Source organism: Aplysia californica, unplaced genomic scaffold (genome assembly GCF_000002075.1).
Source record: "Aplysia californica isolate F4 #8 unplaced genomic scaffold, AplCal3.0 scaffold00591, whole genome shotgun sequence".
NCBI classification, from domain to species: domain Eukaryota; kingdom Metazoa; phylum Mollusca; class Gastropoda; order Aplysiida; family Aplysiidae; genus Aplysia; species Aplysia californica.
Window position 1 is genome coordinate 161,310 of NW_004797861.1, and position 17,902 is coordinate 179,211.

Sequence of the window (17,902 nt, forward strand, 5' to 3'; positions counted from 1 at the left end):
TAACGATTTTCTGTTAAAGATGTCACAGTTATGCATGCTGTCTTAGTGGTGTATGTGATTAAACTAGGGGTATTGTTTTTATTGTGTATGCTTCAAATTTCATATCCCTGTCTAGGCTTACTGACAATGACATAGTGATCACAAGCTACAGCATTGTGGCCAAAGAAGTGGGACAGGACAAAAGTGAAAGTGCGGAGCAGCCTGCTACTGATGGAGCTGGGGAAGAACAAGAGGATGCAGATGGTCCATCGAAGCAATCAGAGGTTAGAAATACTGGTCTAAAAACTCAAGCTGCAATCAAACTCCTTCTCTGTCGTGCCAAAGACTAGTTTATTCAGACCTGCCACTCATACCGATTTAATCGGGTTATCCTGATTTCTTGCCCCAAATATCAAGGATCCTGATTTTCCAGATTTCGATCGCATGTATCCTGATTTTTTGTTGTTACGTCTGTTGCATCGGACTTTTCTGACTTCTCTTTTGCTGAGAAGCACCGATTTCACTTCTAAAAAAAAAAACTCAGCAGGATCTTAGAAAGCTATTTTTTAAAACATCAATGTCGGATCTAGTAGTTGACTTGCAACACGTTTTTCCAACTATAATCGAAGTAATATCGATTTAGAATTCTGACTTGGCCACTCTCAAGATCTATTTTCGCTTTTGTTACTCAGAATTCTCTGATGATGGCCTGATAACTGTAACAATTCTGGCATTTGCCTACAAATATCAGTATTATTCGTTGATCTGCTGTTGCTTTAAAGCAAGCTATGTCCAGGTTCTGGTTTGCCGGGCCCGTCATTGAGACTTGTCAGTGAAACTTTTAAACGCACATTCAGATCACGTGACATGACCTTGTGTGAGTAGCATGTGTGTCAGGGACCGTCGACTGTCGAGGTCAACGAAGTTCATTTACCCTGGTCACATTGGTCGAAGTGTCTTTCAGGACTTACCATGTGTGTGGAAGACCGGGGGGGTATTTTTAGACACGAGCTCTTGAAGTGCTTGATGTGATACATGTTACTTATTCAGGATAAAAGAACGAGAAAAAAAAATCTTGGAACCAAATTTTAGATTTGATTGGAGCTGAGGTATCGGCATGATGGTGCGATGGGGGATGCCTTGAGAATATATGTGATTGAAGTCGTACCTTGTTACTGTATGAAAACGGGCGCTTATTGCATGGGTGATTCAAGTTTTATGTGTAAGCTATTTTCAAACTACAAGTTTCAGCACCTGTGCAACCTGAGCTCCCACAGTCTATCCAACTCTGACTCAAGTACATACTCTCTTTCAATTTTTTCATTTGAAGCCCAAATATGAACTTATTCCTGCAAAAGTTTTGTCTTGTATGCTTGCCTCACAAAAGAGAACCAAGTACACCCCCCTCCCAATGCCCTTTATGACTTATATGCCCCGTTGATCCTAATTTTTTTCACCAGATCCTGATTTTTTCTCTCTGAGATCCTGATTTTTTAGATTTCATAGAGTGGCAGGTCTGTTTATAGATTATTTGAGATGTTTCTAAGCTGCCATCCCAAAACACAGTAGATCATTTGGGAGGCTTGAATAAAAAGCTTTTGATTTTACATCTTTTCCTCAAGAGGGAAGAACCAAATCAATACACTACAGGTGATGTTCTCCAAGACTGGCTGGCATTACGAAATATGATCATGTAACATGCGTTATAGGGAATAGGTTCTTGAATGAGTAGCCATTGTAATGACTAACATTTCTACCTGTTTATCATTATACAACTTCTTTTCTTTCTATTCTTTCTGTATTTCTTTCTTTCTTTTTTTGTTTTGTTTTGTTTCTGTCTATATCTTACTTTTGCCCCAAGCACTATTTGATGGATATATAGTGTTTTTTAGTATTTCCTATGACCCGTAAAGCCTGCACTAACAGAATGCTATCGAAATATCAAAATACTGATTATGTATCTAGCAATGTCAACCGAGCTGGTGTACCTGAATGAATTAAGGTCACCGCTAGGTGGTGTAGCTTTGGACTTCTGGAATGTGGGTGACTTATTATTTTCTCAAATTGTTCAAGCACTATTTTTTTATCTATAACAATGAAACTTGGCAACTAGTCATGAATTAGGGCAAACCAATGATCTGCCAACGTTGAGCTTTGTACCCATATTCTTTGTGCTGGGAATATTTTCTTGTCCGGAGTGTCGTGAACTACCGGGAGGGGAATTTTCATCGTATTAAAGTAACTCGACAAATGTGTGTGATCTGCAAACAGGGATGTAAATCTTCCGTCTTTTTCCGTTTTTTACGGCCGACTTGCCATTTGGGCCCGAGCTTTTAACAAAAGTCTACTATTAACAATACACATTATATATACTAAATAGAGATTATTTGTTGTAACAGAGGGAAAGAAACAAATATAATTTAGTCCCACTGTATTCTTTTTTCAGTCAGTGTGCGCGCTGTATATTTTCCAGCTTTTTTTTTTCAAAACCTGTTTACATCTCTGTACAAATCCCTGCATGATTATTTCAAGCTCTTTCATAGGTCTCTTGAAAGGCATAGGCCAGCGGGTGCATCCCATTTCATTCTCTCTTGCCCAGTTACATTATAATGAGTTGTTAACTTAATGGAAAAAGAAGGCTTTTTAATTGTCTGGTATCTTGGTAAATCTGACAACAGAAATGAATTCTGCATCCGAAAAAACACGTTGAGTCGCCAAGTTTCATTCAAATTCTCCAGCTAGTTGCTGAGATTTAGTTAATTATCATACACAAACTGTTGTTAAGTGGTCTGCTTTTTTGAGAATGTTTTCCATTTTAAGGATCACCCATGTTTTGCTGCACCCCTATAACCTTTTTATTTATGGACTGATTTTTTACATTAAGAGATACACTCAGCAGAAAAGACAGCCCTTTCTCTGGCAGCAAACAAAAAGGGGCTAAAGTGAAAAATCAATTTTTCAATGGCATTTCTAAAGTATCTTTCAGACATTATTAGCAATTGCTCATTTATAACTCAAAAACATCTATGCGTATGACTATGGGTCTGGTTGTGAGTTTAAGCGCATATGTTATGTATGTAGGAGAGAGGTTGTATGAGAGAGAGAGTTTAGTTTTTAGTTTTAGTAGAGTTTTTACGGCGCTTGCAACTGCATATGGTCCTATGAGAGAGAAAAAGTGTGTGTGTATGCATGTACATTGTGTGTGTGTGTGTGGTTAAGCAACAAACTGATGTGCCTGTGTCTGGATAATAAAATTTATCTTATCTGTTTATGTGCTTCTCTTTTCTCAACCTACAAAATAAATAATTGTGAAACTTTGATTTTCAGTTGCCGTTACTCTTGAGAATTGGATGGGAGCGCATTATATTAGATGAAGGACACAATATCAAGAATCACAAGTCGGTTACTGCAATGTCGGTCTGCAGACTGAGGGCTGCGTATCGTTTCGTCCTCACTGGCACTCCCATACAAAATAATCTTCTGGATATGTATTCTTTATTAAGGTATTGATAATAACATTTGTTTAGCGAGCCCCATTTATGCCTTAGTTGTACTTCCTGATTGTCTCCTGTAGTGGCTGCTGTCGAACTGCATGTCCTCTTACAGCTTTCATGTAGTTTGTAATTTGCGCTGACTTGAGTGATATCCTGATGTTGTTTATTAAACGCTTTTGTTCATTGTAACAACCACAATGTTGTTTGATTTGTAATCTAGGCTGGATTGATTTGCTGGCTTTTTTAACATTGTTAAGCTGTTGGTAGATTCTTCAAAAAATGTTCTGACCGTGTGTTGTTTATTTTTCAGGTTTTTGCGCTTCAGTCCCTTTGATGAACTTAAAGTCTGGAAAAGGCACATAGACTCTGGCAGAGGTAAATGATTTGTACTTTTGACTCTTTTGTATCCACCTTGATGGAGTTGTAAAAATGTCCTTTTAGAATACATTACTGAGCTCATCAATCACCTGGTCTGGCTAGATGCCATCCACTTAATGCTGCTGCATTTAATTATTTTGAGCTTTCAGTTCATTCTTTTATTATTTTAAAAACTTTCGGATGGCCCCAAAAAAGGTTCCTTTTTACTAGGGTTGCTAGTTTGGCTTTTAATGATTTTTCTGATTTTGACATACATCAGCAATATCAAAAGAATACCCTGGTTGGAGAAGGAGGGGAAAATATTGAGAAACACTTCAGTAGAATACTGTGGTTTTAAAACTCATTAATCCTTGTAGTATGATAATCATGATGCTGTTATTCCAAGTTATTCTCACAGTTGAAAGTAGACTAATGGAAAAGTTTCTTTTCTTGAAATCCCAAAATTTTTTATGGTTCATTCAGTAAAAAGTCTCTTTTTGTTCATGCAAACTCGTGATGGATGGACAATGATAGTGAAAGGTAGTAATGGGGATACTCAGGTAAATTTTTTGTACTCAGTTGTTAGGTATGACATGCTATTTGATGTCTTGTTTTTTTTACTTAAGGTGATACCAAGCGACTTAACACCATTGTTAAAGCACTTCTACTGAGGAGGACAAAAGAAGATACTTGCAAGGAAGGAAAACCAATTGTGGATCTGCCCAATAGGTCAAGTCAGACCATCGATGTTCATCTATCTGAAGAGGAGCGCAGAGTCTATGACAAGCTTTTCCGCAGAACACAGTCAGTACTAGTGGTGGTGTTCACACTGCTTTGTGTCGTTTATGTATTTACAAGGTTTTTGAAATGTGTGTAGTGAGGGAGTGCTTGATATGAAAATGGCCAGAAAACATGTGTTTGTGAATTTTATTCAAGTGTGCACTTTACTAAAGAAAGTTTTGTTATTTTGACCACTGTACAATTTTATTTATAATACTCAGCAGAGGTCTAGTGATGTTTTGAATGATTTGAGTGATGATGGTATTTGCTTGCACAAAGGTGAGGCCTTTTTTTCCCCTTCTCTTTAAAGTCTGCTTCAGCATTCCTATATCATTATTGCCCTTCTCTGCTTTAGATAAAATGTGACAAGTCTTGTGCAGACTTTCCTCAGACTTCAACACCGTACAGCTTTCTCTTCTTTACTTTTATGTGCCTCTTTTTTCTTTTCTTTCGTAAGGCGGAGAGTCCAAGAGTACATTCAACGTCATGAAGAAAAAGGTTCAGGGGTGTCTGGCCACAGCAGGTCTTTGGAAGGTGCCCCTGGTAGGTCCAACTTCTTTTCTAGCTGTATTTTGTTTTTGTAGTTGGTCCCCATTTTTTGTTTTCTTTGCTGGCACCAATGACTTTTAGTGTGTTACTTTGCTTCTCTCTTTCAATTCAAATGAATAATGTTTATGCTTTTAAAATCTATATAAAGCTTCTTCTTGGTTTTACAATTTCAGTGTGTACGTTTTATTTATGTATGTCATAACGAACTTAGTATTCTGCCGTAAGCTGACAAAAGACCTTTTTTCATTTTGGTGACATTTTTTATTTGCTAAATTGAAAGCCTGAAGAGTTACCCTGCTTGTGTGAAATTAGAATTTAAATTTAGAAATCACTCTATTTTTCAATGGTTGCGCTGACAAAAAAACCCCTCTCTTATTTTCGAAACTGCTGTGAAGAAAAAAAGGAGTTTTGTCTGCTTAGACAGTATTCTATATTCTTCTTCTGGATGCTCAGGAAAAGTTTCAGAAAGTTAAATTTTTACTCTATGTGCAGTGTGTAATTCAGGCAGTAAATCCGAACGAGATGTTGAGATGAGTAATGTTGTGAATGTCCCCTTTCTGTGTTCTATCTTGGTTGTTTCCCTATCCGTGCGTGGCTGTGGCACAAATAATGGTCACTTTGGTGCTGTTAGGGGGCTGTCAGATTCTCTCAGTAGATGGAAAAGGTACCAAGTTTGCAAGGCCACTGTAAAATTGATTACTATTACATATTTGAAGAAGTGCTGTTAGCCTTAGTGTTTTTTTTCTTTTTGTAGCACATGGAACACCTCTTGACCGTGAAGCTCAAAAGTTTGGCCCTTCTGCAACACGGAGTACTGGGAGTGACTTGTTGGTCCTACTGCTGCGCCTCCGCCAGTGTTGCTCCCACCTCAGTCTCATGAAAGAGGTTTGTTGAAAGTCTGTAGAGCCAAGGTTTTACCTTATTTGTCACAGAATTCAAATAAAAATAGTGTCCATTGCAAAGCGGTTCGATAGGCTTACTGATATAGTGCATACTGCATATTCATATATCATAAAGAAATGCTAATTTGTAGCCTAGAAAGTAATAATTTAAAACGTTAACAGTTTTCATCTTTTTTGTTTTTTTTGTTTTTTGGGTTTTTGTTTTTGTTTTGTTTGTTATGCTAATTAATATTTAGTCCTTTAACTGCTTTATACTGGTTAACATACCTTTGAACTCTAGTTGTTACTGGGTAGATGTTGATATCTGACCTATAGTGAAAGTTCATAAAGTTAATTTATTAAAATTTTAGCATTGAAATTAAGTGTTTTTTATCCAGTCCTGCTTAATGGTTCGTTCCTATGGTAAGTTGGGCATGGTTTTCTTTTTTTTTTTACATCTTCCACCTTATTTCGCTTTGGCATCTGGCCCGTGGGTAAAAACTTCTGGTGCCAGATTATTTAAAAGCAATGAGCGAGTTCTATGGAAGCTGTTCTAGGAAAATTTGAAAAGCAAGTGCATTGGTTCTCAGGAGGGAGACAAGGTTTATTCTATATTAAAGAGAGGGCTGTTTGCGAGTAGATATGGTGTCATAAAGGACCTTTGTAGTTTGATTTTAAAAAACATCTTTTTTTCCCCCTGTACTGTCTTTTATTTGCACAGCAAGTTGATACAGAGAGCCTTGAGACTGATGGTATTGAGCTGACTCTGGAGGAGCAAATGAGGAGCCTGACTTTGGGCGATTTCACAGACGAAAAGAAGGAAGAAAATGCTCCTCTCGCATCCAAATTTGACAAGAAGGCCATGAGCACCAAGGTTTGTGAGGATTTTGTTTGGGGGTAAATTTGTTTTAATGAAAAGACTTAGTGAGCAATACATAAATGTTTATTTACTTGGCTTCTGTGGTCATGATCACTCTGGTTGAGTTTGTAGCTTGTGTACCTCACTTGAGGTAAATGGCTATTCAATGAAGATAAAGAACCACCCTGCTCAGTGTGAAATGGCAAAGAAACAAATAGTTTGGCATAGAAAATGGATACTGTAGGGTTTCAAAATAATTATTTGTTAAATGTTACAAATGCATTATTGTATTTCCTGTGCTCTTCACATTTCCAGAATAAATGCTACCTTTCTGTCTACAATCAAGCCTTTTGCTTGTATGTTTGTTGACTTATTTAGTTTTGCAGTTTTAAAAATTGAAATGATATATTATGAATATGCATCTGTCTATATGACTGCAATGATTGTCAACATTTTGTAGAGTTAAAGAATGATTACTCAGGCAAACTGTACTATAATGAGTTGGTTTGGGGTTGTTGTTTTTTTCCTCTCTTGTTTTGTGCCATGCACTCTTTGTTTGTGGTCTCAAGTCTCTACAAGTGTCCTCCATGGTCTACAACTAGCTTGTTATAGTGCTGTCTTCACGTCTACTAAACAATTTAATGAGACGTTTGTTTTTTTTGGTCTTTCAGCTGAAATGTGTGCTGGACAAGATACAAACAGTTTCTTCTGCCGACAGCTCCAAGAAGGGAGACAAATGGTCAGTCATGTTTACTTTTGTATGAGCTCAATGTTTGCTGTAAACAAAATGACTTCTCCTTAGGTGAAGCAGTAGATCAATGTGATAATAGTAGAAAGAAGGAAGGAAAGACAGATCTGAGCCTAGATATTCAGGGGTGCTGTTCCTCTGATAAAGGAGCCCCCGCCCCCCCCCCCCCCCCCGGTGCTCTTTCACAATTATGGTTAAAATTCATTTGAAAAACAAAAACAAAAAAAGCTTGTGATGTTGCTAATCGGTATGTAGTCATGCTTTTGCTCTTGAACAGGTTGTGAGAGATACCACTGGTAGTGATACTCCTTTGCAGTCGCTTTGTGGTTTCTATCAGTCTGATTTTTCCCAGCTCTAAGAGAATGTTGATATGTTAATGTGCTTCTCTTTTTTTAGAATAGGAGAAATGTCTTCCTTTGTTTTTAGAAAAATATTCTTTGAGTTGATACTACTTTTCTTTTGACATCATGATAAAGAAAGAAACAGATTTTTATATATTTTTTAAGAAAGACACAAGTGCATGTTAAATGACTTTGAAGATATGAAACATGACCTCAAATGTTTCAGGTGGGACACACACTCACACACACACACACACACACACACACACACACACACACACACACACTCAGTGAGATAGATGGATGGTCACGCACACACACTTTTGCTTATTTGTGTTTTTTTAAATTTGTGCAACATTTTGTTTTTCCATGTAAAGAATAGTTGAAAGTTGGAAAGGGACTACTGGAAACTATCTTTATTTCTAAAATCCTATTTACTCTCTTTTTCTTTTCTTTCAGTGTAATTGTTTCTCAATGGACTCAGATGTTGGAGATAGTTGGCCACCATCTGTCTCGTGTTGGTATTTTGTACAGTGTGATTCAAGGGAACATTCCAGCAAAAAAGCGGATGGATATCGTTGATGATTTCAATTCAAATCCAAGAGGAGCTAAGGTAAATTGTTTTGTTTGGGGCTGTTTTTGACTTGTGTCAATTGTGTGACCCGAGGAAGTCAAAATTCTTTGTAAATACAGTCAAACCAGCCATGGCAGAACCCTATTCAAGATGGAAACCTATCATGACGGAATCATCCCGCCGCGCGCGCCCCCCTGATAAATTCCTCTATATGTGTGTGCGTGCCTGGTGAAATTTGCATATTTTGAAGAATTGCGTTTTATTTAATTTAATGGTACAAAAATCATTTCTGAACAACTTGCTTTTTAAATTTTAAAAATATCTTCAGTTTGAGATCTGGCTAATATTGTCAGGTATGGTGTTGAAACATCCCTTTGATTTGGACTGAGTTCTACTCTTTGTAAATATCGATCGATTGGCTGTCAGTGTTGTATCTTTGAAACATTTGACAGCACTGTAATTACAGAAGGTGCAATTTTTTAAAAAGCAGTTTAAGACAATTACACAGTTTCAAAATGTTATTAAAATCATTTTCAAGGCAAATTCATGGTCAGTTAAAACTAGAAATTTTGCAAAGCTGACTTTGGTTTGCTGAAGCTGTGTGAGATGATACGTGTATGCACGAGGCCTCCCTTCCTTTACTACGTCAGTGTATTCATGCACACTAAAAACCACTCAAAATGATTCAAGCTGACCTAAATTTTGACATACAATGGTAAGGAGTTGATATATTTTTATGAATGTCATAAAAATGTTCATCAATGACAATGCTAGAAATTTCGAAGAGTGGCTTTGTGGCTTTTCTTTGCTCCTAAAGTGGAACAGGATGCAAATGCGCAAAATCTGCCATCCCTTACTTTTTGTTACACTCATGCGTACTTCCCAGATCGAGTTAGGTAACAAGCTGACCTAAATTTTGATATGCAGTATGATGGGGTTTGTTTTTATGAATGAGTCGTAGAAACCTTCCATAAATAGTCTATGGTAGCAAATGTTCTCACACAATCTGTTATTACGTAAGATGGCTTATGTAAAAATCATCGTCATCTTCCAGTTCCAGATCTGCGGCAGACACCGGCGATCATGGTTCTCCGTTCATTCCTTTGCTTGGGTGCTCTTTAAAAAAGCTAGGTTTCCCTGATCTTTCCCAGTTACCTATTTGTTCAGGTTCCCTATGTAGATTGCTCTGGGCCTACCTCTGCCTCGTTTGCCTTCAATTTTGCCATTGAGAACTGGTTTTCCTGAATCATCCCACATCTTCAAGAATGACAGATTTGTTTAATGGAAAAAAAATACAATGACTCTCATTATAATGATTTGAATCCCCTTTTTGCAACATGCATTGCTTTTTTTAATTTGTGAAGTTGAGGGGAGATTGCTTGTGATTAATTATTTTGATTTGATGCTGTGGCTTATGAATACTGTAAAACGTCAGTGTGGTACACCTGCATCAATTTTGAAAAATGTTGTTATTGTACATTTGGTATTCGAAAAATGCTTTTTGGACTTGTGACAGTGCTCTGTAATGCTGTTTTGTGAGTGTGCTTTGTCATGGTTTGAATGAATCTGATTATATGGTTTCTCATTTTATTCTCATGAATATTTTTGGTTCCCACAGGTGATGTTAGTGTCTCTCCGTGCAGGAGGAGTAGGATTGAATCTTATTGGTGGAAATCACCTTTTTCTACTGGACAATCATTGGTAAGATGGCAATCAATGTGAATATTAGATGATTGTTGTGTATGATTGTGCGGGTATATGTGTGCTCCTAGTACAGCAGATTTTTGTTAAATTGTTGCCATTGGATTTGTCTGGTAAGGCTCAATGCAACGACAGGAACAGCATGTAGTATTCCCTACTTACTGTTAACAGCTCGGAGAACTTTTGATAGCTCGGTGATAGAAAGTGTCAGTGTACGTTATAAATGTTCTTTGAGTTGAAAAACCTTTTGTTGATTACATCTGCACTTTTGCTGGGAAAAAGAGAATTTTTTTATTTTTATGTTTAAATAAATATTGTGTGTTATGGATAGAATCCATCTCTGAAAAACCTTGTTATGAAATCAATTACTAAATATCCTGTTTCCATAAATAAAGGTTCCATTTTCTTATGTGTTTTTTTGTTGTTGTTGTTGTTGATTTTAATTTAAATGCTCTTGGAATATTTTTGCTGTGTCATTTTATGTCACTCTGTTTCCCATTCCTTTTTATTCTCCTATTTATATGGTTAGTTGTTTGTTATAAGTATACAGATCAATATCATTTTTGTATTCATGCTTGTATTGTGACAAAAGTACAAATTCTTTCGGCTTGTGCAGTGCTAAATACTTTTCTAATTTTAGGAATCCTGCTCTTGAAGAGCAAGCATGTGATCGCATATACAGAATGGGACAGAAAAAGGATGTTTTCATCTACAGGTAAATATTTGCATATTCACTTTTCTTAAGTTGCTATGGTATAAAAAAAAGTTGTTTACAAAATGATCAGAAAAAGCAAATTTATTAGGAAAAGAACGCAGGTTTTAACCAGCCTGTTTCTCCTAACGTACAGGATGGGCAAGTTATTAATTTCTCCGTCTATGTTTGTGACTTCAGGATTTGTGTTGTCGATTTCATCAAATTTAAGAATGATTCAGTTACATCAGTGAATAAAAAATATGGTGATCCTGCAGATCGCAAAAGTAACATTTTTGGGAATCGTCGCTTCATTGACGGAATTATGTGTGTTTCCAAAAGTTTTGGGGATTAAATTCATCTCCATTGCACCCCCTGAATCTAAAGTAATTAATGAGAAAATGTGTGAGAAATTGATTCTGTTAAAACAAAGACTAAAAAAGCTGAATATCTGGTCTATCCTAAGAACATGATGCCGACCAGTGTAGATCTAGCAGAACGAACCACTTGCTGGCTTTCACAAATTTACCACAAGGTCTATGTCTGTCCGCACTTTTGGTGCTTCAAGTTGGCAAACGGTAGTGGCATCTCCATGTGCTTCTTAGTAAGCAATGAATCTTGCAAATCTTTTTTGATCTTGGATATCATTTGTGTTAATTTTCCATGTCCATTGGGTTAAACATGACATTTTTTTTTCATTTATCTTACATATATATATAAAAGGGGGGGTCATAAGATATGGACCAGGAAGGGACCCAGACATGTGTATAGCCCGTTTTGCAATATATAAGCTCCAGGGGAGGGGGAGCAGGGACACTGCTCTACAGTTGATGGTAGTGTCACTCTTATACTGCAGCCTATTCTTTGTCAGTATTTATTTGGTACTGTCTACCAACCAAGGGCCTACTCTAGCAGAAATGGATCCTGGAAATCCTCTGTGTGGGCCTGAGCTTTGAAATGATGTATGTTTAGAGTAATAGTGCATTAAAGTCGCACAAAAATAGATTTTAAAATAAGCATTGCATTTTCTTTCCTTTATTAAGTATTCTTTGATTGCCTGGGTTTTTAAAAATGTTGTCTCTCTTTCTCAGATACCTCTGTAAAGACACGATAGAGGAAAAAATAGTAGCTCTACAGCAGAGGAAGATGTCCTTGGCTAAATCAGTGCTCTCAGGGTAAGTGAACATGTTTTCCTGTATTATCCTTTTGTAGTTTAAGATTTTTTAGAGGGGATTTTTTTTTGGGGGGGGGAATTGTATATGTAGTAATTTTTTTTTTTCCTGAGATGTCAGCAAAAGTAATAAATGAGGTCAGTTCTGGTCGATTTTGAGTCATGCTTACTAATCATAGCTTTCAGAAAAGACAAAAAAACATAAACAAACCCAAAGTGGTTCATTGACCAGAGAATATAGGAGAAACGATGATTGGAAAAGGTTAAAGCCTGTCAACCAGTCTCCAAGTTGACGGTTGTTCAGAAAATCATAAACTACCTATAGTGGTGTGTGTACACACACACGCACATACTCTCACACACTTTTTGGGGGCACAGTATTTTGTGAATGATGATGCAAAATCTCAAAATGCATGAGTGTCTGAGAATGGAAGCCCATTTTGAAAAATATGTATTTTGTGTTTTCTGGTATTGTTCCTCACAGACGTACCAATTTCAAAGAAATGTTTTAAACTTCAAGACCAGATTTACAAATAATAATAAGAAAGCCCATCAGTAACTTTGAAAAATCTTTTGCTGCAGGCTTACTTTGAATAGTTTGAATTTATTGTAAGTGTGTGTGTGTGAAAGAGAGAGAGAGAGAGATATATATATATATAGATTTGGAAGGGGTAAACGTGGCCGATGCCCACCTTCTAGACACCTGGATAAAGTCTCTTTTTTGGGGGGGGGGGGTTGTTGAAAACTTGGCAGCTATGTATGTAGTATTTGTATTTCAGGGACTGGTGCGTTAAGACTAAGTTAGAGAGCTTTAATTAGGCAAGAAGTTTTTTGCAATGTCTTCCTTCACCAACATTTTAAAAATCTGTAATCATTTTCACCCTGGAATTAGTTTTTTCTTCCTTTGATAATATTATTGTTGATTCAGAAGTAATTAAGAGTATGTTTTGTCTCCTCAGGTCCGGTGTAAAGAGTCAGAAACTCTCATTGAGTGATCTGCGCATGCTGTTTGGTGTGTGAAAAGCTGATAAAGGCACAGATGAGATTCTTATTTTTGAGAATGTGGTGTCATCGAAATGCTTTTTATGACTCTCTTCTTCATTTGAGTGTTGTTCTCACAATGTATGCAAAAGGAAACACTCTTCTACTTTATAGATCTGTTTATTTATCAGTGCTTCCAGTCTTCTGTATTTTTATGGAAATCCGTACTTTCTGACAGTTCCGTACTTGCTCCCCCATCATTATCAACTCTATCTGTAAAAAGTGCGATAGCAAAGGGTTATCAAAATTCCGTGGCAAAAGATCCATTCTCGTCTTTGCATCGTCTTGCATAGGTTCTGGATATTTACAGTAATTCTCTTGGCAACAAGTGAATGTTATAGAAACCTGCCAGATTGCACATTTCCTGCAATTAGCCATTGTCCAGCTATGCATTCATTGAGGATTGGTCGGCTATACATTGTTACCTGCGCACTGATCAAAATGTGGCGAGCCATGATAGCGAACTTATTGTGCCCTTTTCCTCCTTTCTTTCTTTCACTAATATTCTTTCTGTCTATCTTTGATCAAGTAAATTGACTAGGGATTTTAGACAGAAAATCACTATCAGGAAGAAACTATTTGCAAATTTATTTACAGACTTCAACATAAGTTAAGGACCACCTTGACAGACAGTCCTGACTTTTTAAAAATCCGAAGAAAAAAAAAGACAACAAGGAATGTTTCTAAATTTTTTGCTCTGAAAGTGTTAATGGGTTAACAATGCATACTGCAAGCTTCCTAAAGGGGCAAACCACCACATGCGGCATGGACATCCTCAGGGAATTTAAGCCAAATTTACTGTTTTTTATCGACCTGTGTGTGACACCACAGACATTCCTCAATTAAAATTTCTGGTGTACGTCATAAATGGACATATGGTCTTGAACTGTGCTCACTTTGGTGGCAATATTAGCCTCCGTTTGGCCGAATGCCACCAAGACGAAAACTGAGAGACCTTGATGGTGCCAGAGCTATGGCACGGCTGCAGGATGGAATTGGAGCCGGAGAAGTTGCCAAAAGGCTTGCAGTGTCACACTCTGTCATTATCCGCTTGAGGCAGCGCCATCAAACCACTAGATCAGTCCAAGAACGCCCATGTGCAGGTCCACCCAAGAAGACCACTCAGAGTGTTTTCAAGTGGTCCTTAACTTGAAGTCTGTAGATCTTGAGAAATTGTCAGTGCGATGATTCTACGTAAGTGTGGTAAGGGCCGTGAAAGAAATTTATGCTAAAAACTATATTTTAGTAAGTTTTAGTTAACTTACTAAAATAAAAATGATTCAAAGTGCTGTTCCGAGGTTATGACATTCAACACTCAAACGAGAAAAATGAAGGAAAAATTAGGTTTTACGCTGGGTGACTGTATACTCTATTGTCAAGGTACATATGTCTATTCACTATTCCCAGGTTTGCCTTCTGTCAGTGGTGTGATGACAAATTATATTAATTGTAGTAGCAATTGCGAGCGGAACCTGCCTTTAAACATTACCAGCAATGGAAAGATTTGTATTTTTAGGTGGAGAAATAAAACAAGAAAAAATCTTGGTGAAAAAATGCCATTTTCAACCCTCCAATAGCACTAAATTTCAACTTCTTCTGAGCTTTGCTCCCTGTACCCCCACTGAGGGGATGCTGTCCCTGGACCCTCCTGGAGGCCTGTGCAGCCCCCAGAACCCTGGTGAAATTTTCCTTACGTTTCAGCTTTAGCACTGGTTTATCTGCTGCAAAACTTTCCTTATGGTTGTAGTCAAGAAAAACTTGATGAAAAATTTAAGTTTTTCATTAAATGCATGTTGCGGAGGTCAGGACAGAAAAGCCTTTTGCTTAAAGATATAAGTGTTACATCTTCGAAATGGCTCATCTTACACTGCATGCATGTACTTCTACACTTTGAAGTGGTTCTAGAAAGAGAAATGATTTGTAACATAGGGGACAGCAATAGTGAATAGGTTTTAAATTTGTTGTGTTAGGTTGTTTTTCTTGTACTGTTACATCAAAGATATTCGTCTTTTTGTTGTTTCTGCCGTGATTTCTCGACTACCTAACAAACCTGAGTATGTATGTTACTTCAAACCCTTCTTTGCACAGAGCATGCACCCCAGCATGAAGGTGGGGGGGGGGGGGTGTCTGTAAGACCTTGTTAATTTTTTTCGGTATTTTATTTTATCTCATCTCTGGATTGATAACAACATTTATTCTAATGAGGAAAACTGTGAGGTGTGAATCTTTGCATTCATATCATCTTTTATTGAATGTGTATGTTAAAAGATGTGTATAAGATGTGTTCTTAAAGTCCTCAGGCATTTTTATCAAAGACCAACTTTTTGTTATTCATGTGCCTGTAGTTTGACCTATTGCCATTAAAGTTCAAGGGCTTTCTCTGTTACCAATGTCTTTTTTTACATTCTGTCATTATGAGATTAGCCTGTTTCTGTACTTTGCTTCATTGTTTAATCGCTTTGGTCATATTGATTTGATTTTACTCTCAATTATGATATTGTTCATAAAGAATAAGGTAAGCCAGCATCTGTGAGTTATGACTGTTGGCTGAGAAAGAGACATTTCAGTTTCTTTCTCTGCACTATGTGCTCACTATTTAAAACAATTACAAAGAGACTTCTGGAGGTGAAGATTATGTGCTTGCAGATCAGACCAGCCCATGTACCTCAGGGCTTTGTACAGTGGAATCCTGTTATAACGAGAGGGAGGGGGCCGAAGCAAAATGTCCGTTATAGCAGGATTCTCGCCATAAGGGATCCAGTAATAAATTCAAGGGAAACTGTAAAGTAGGCCTAATCTATAAGTTTGGTGTTCTGTTTTTCCTTTTGCTATCTCCCCTGATGATGATTTTGTTTCAACATGACCTCTAGGTCTTGCTTGATTAAAAATCGAATCAGGTTTGTTTCTCTAGCACTAGATCTAGCAATGTGGACTGACCGCTCGGCGTTGGCGATCAGGAAGAAAGGGCTCTGGGCTAACTCGCCCGTTGTGTCCCCCCCCCACCCCACCCTCCGCCCTGTGGTGCATTCTGTCTGCTTGCGCGCGTCACACATTCGTTCCATCCATCACATTGCTGTGACCTCTCCATCCCCGCATCGGAGAAGTGAGAGGCATGGCAGGCCTTGATAATCTAAACTGACCTATAACGCGATGCGTTCTGCTTGTCTGCACATGCCACACTCTCCCTACTCAGTTGCTCCAGCCTTCATTGTTGACGCACATGGGCTCTCCTATTCTTTGTTTCGCAAGATCAGCAACAAGTTTCTCGACTGGCGAGGTTGTACATTATGTATAACTGGCCTATGCCATGTGCACAGCAGCAGCAATATTCCGCTATAACCGACTCGCAAGTGTGTCTGATAGCGCTATAGCAGTATTTTGTTTACAAAGGTAAAGAGGAGAAAAACCGGGGTTTTCGAATAATGCCTTTATAACAGACTTCTCGTTTTTTCCGGACTCGTTATAAGTGGACTCCACTGTACTCCTCTTTGAGGAACAAGGTCTATGGATGGTCGGAGGGAGCTCTAGTGTGATTCTGTTTCTTTTCCATCAAACGTGTATTGTCCTTAACCCTCTCCTGTTTTTTTGTGTTTTTTTCCTCTCTTGTAACACCTCTAAGCTTTGGCACTTATATGACCTAATTGTGTTGCAATTGCTGTAAAACTCTTACTAATGGGGCTCTCCTGGCCTGGGGGGGGGGGGGGGTGTTGGCCTCTCATTCATCAAAGGTCCTGGGTTCGAATCGGTGTAGCTACCGAAAACAATTTTTCTCTAAAATTGTCTCCTTTCACCTCCTTTCCTGCTCTCTAGCAATGTTCTTTTGCCTGCTTTAGTCTCCTCTATCTGCCCCCATCCCCTCACCTCCTTTGCCCCCTCCTCTGGGCTCCTGACACTTTCTGCAGCCTTTCTACTGCTACTCCTTGGCTCCTTCTTACTGCTGTCTTTCACCCACACCCCTGATCTTCTGTAGGAAAGATCTACTCCTAGCCTTCTCGGACAAGGGCGAAAAACCTCGGAGGGCCGTGTGCAAGTTGCGCACGTTAAAGATCCCTTGGTGGTCTAAAATCGATAAGAGTAGGCTTCGGCCGCCACCTGGGCAAAATTCAAAATTTCCTGCCAACTGAAAATTTTAGGTGAGACCCGCACTCTCATATGACCGTATGCAGTTTCGAGCGCCGTAAAACACTTGCCAAAAAAAAAAAAAACCAACCTCTTACTAAACAAAACAAACACACAAGGTTTTGCAAAAGAGGCTACACCAACACCCCAGCAGAATACGAAGTTGTCCATCTCACTGACCAATCAATCTGGCGAAGAACCTGCTATACTCTATGAAAGTCAATCAGTTTAAATATGTCCAGTGGAACTCCCAAGAAAAATGGAGGTCGATTCAGGAAATCACAATTTTTTCCCTATAATTCTTCCTCAAATATTTTTCATTTGATCTCAATGTGTTGCCTTGACAAGGTGGCAAATGCTCCACCTTTGATACATGAATATTGTATATACCTAGTTATCTTGTAGTTGGGCTTTCACCCTCTATTGAGACCAAAGTAAGTTTGTAAAGTGCATCAACAGTTGAACCTTTCCAGATGGTCACCTGTGTAAGTAAGACCAGTAGAAACGTCCACTTTCCATATTCCCACCCCTCCTCGTATTTGTTCTTCCATGCCCCCTCGCATTTTTTTCCTTTATAATGCGATAACATGTCCAACGTGGCCGCGGACACTGCATTT

General features: G+C 38.1%; 1 protein-coding gene across 1 annotated transcript in view; it reads left to right on the forward strand.

Annotated features, from left to right (window-relative positions):
• LOC101849956 (transcription termination factor 2) overlaps positions 1-13,834 on the forward strand; it is a 30,060-nt gene extending 16,226 nt beyond the window's left edge. The window contains exons 10-22 of the mRNA XM_005107307.3: positions 116-263; positions 3,307-3,482; positions 3,784-3,848; positions 4,457-4,634; positions 5,068-5,153; positions 5,914-6,044; positions 6,762-6,914; positions 7,571-7,638; positions 8,448-8,601; positions 10,181-10,263; positions 10,904-10,978; positions 12,046-12,129; positions 13,085-13,834. Of these exons, the coding sequence (XP_005107364.1) occupies positions 116-263; positions 3,307-3,482; positions 3,784-3,848; positions 4,457-4,634; positions 5,068-5,153; positions 5,914-6,044; positions 6,762-6,914; positions 7,571-7,638; positions 8,448-8,601; positions 10,181-10,263; positions 10,904-10,978; positions 12,046-12,129; positions 13,085-13,145 (1,462 nt within the window). The 3' untranslated portion in view covers positions 13,146-13,834. The remainder of the gene's footprint in view (positions 1-115; positions 264-3,306; positions 3,483-3,783; positions 3,849-4,456; positions 4,635-5,067; positions 5,154-5,913; positions 6,045-6,761; positions 6,915-7,570; positions 7,639-8,447; positions 8,602-10,180; positions 10,264-10,903; positions 10,979-12,045; positions 12,130-13,084) is intronic.
• The last annotated feature ends 4,068 nt before the right edge of the window (positions 13,835-17,902 follow it).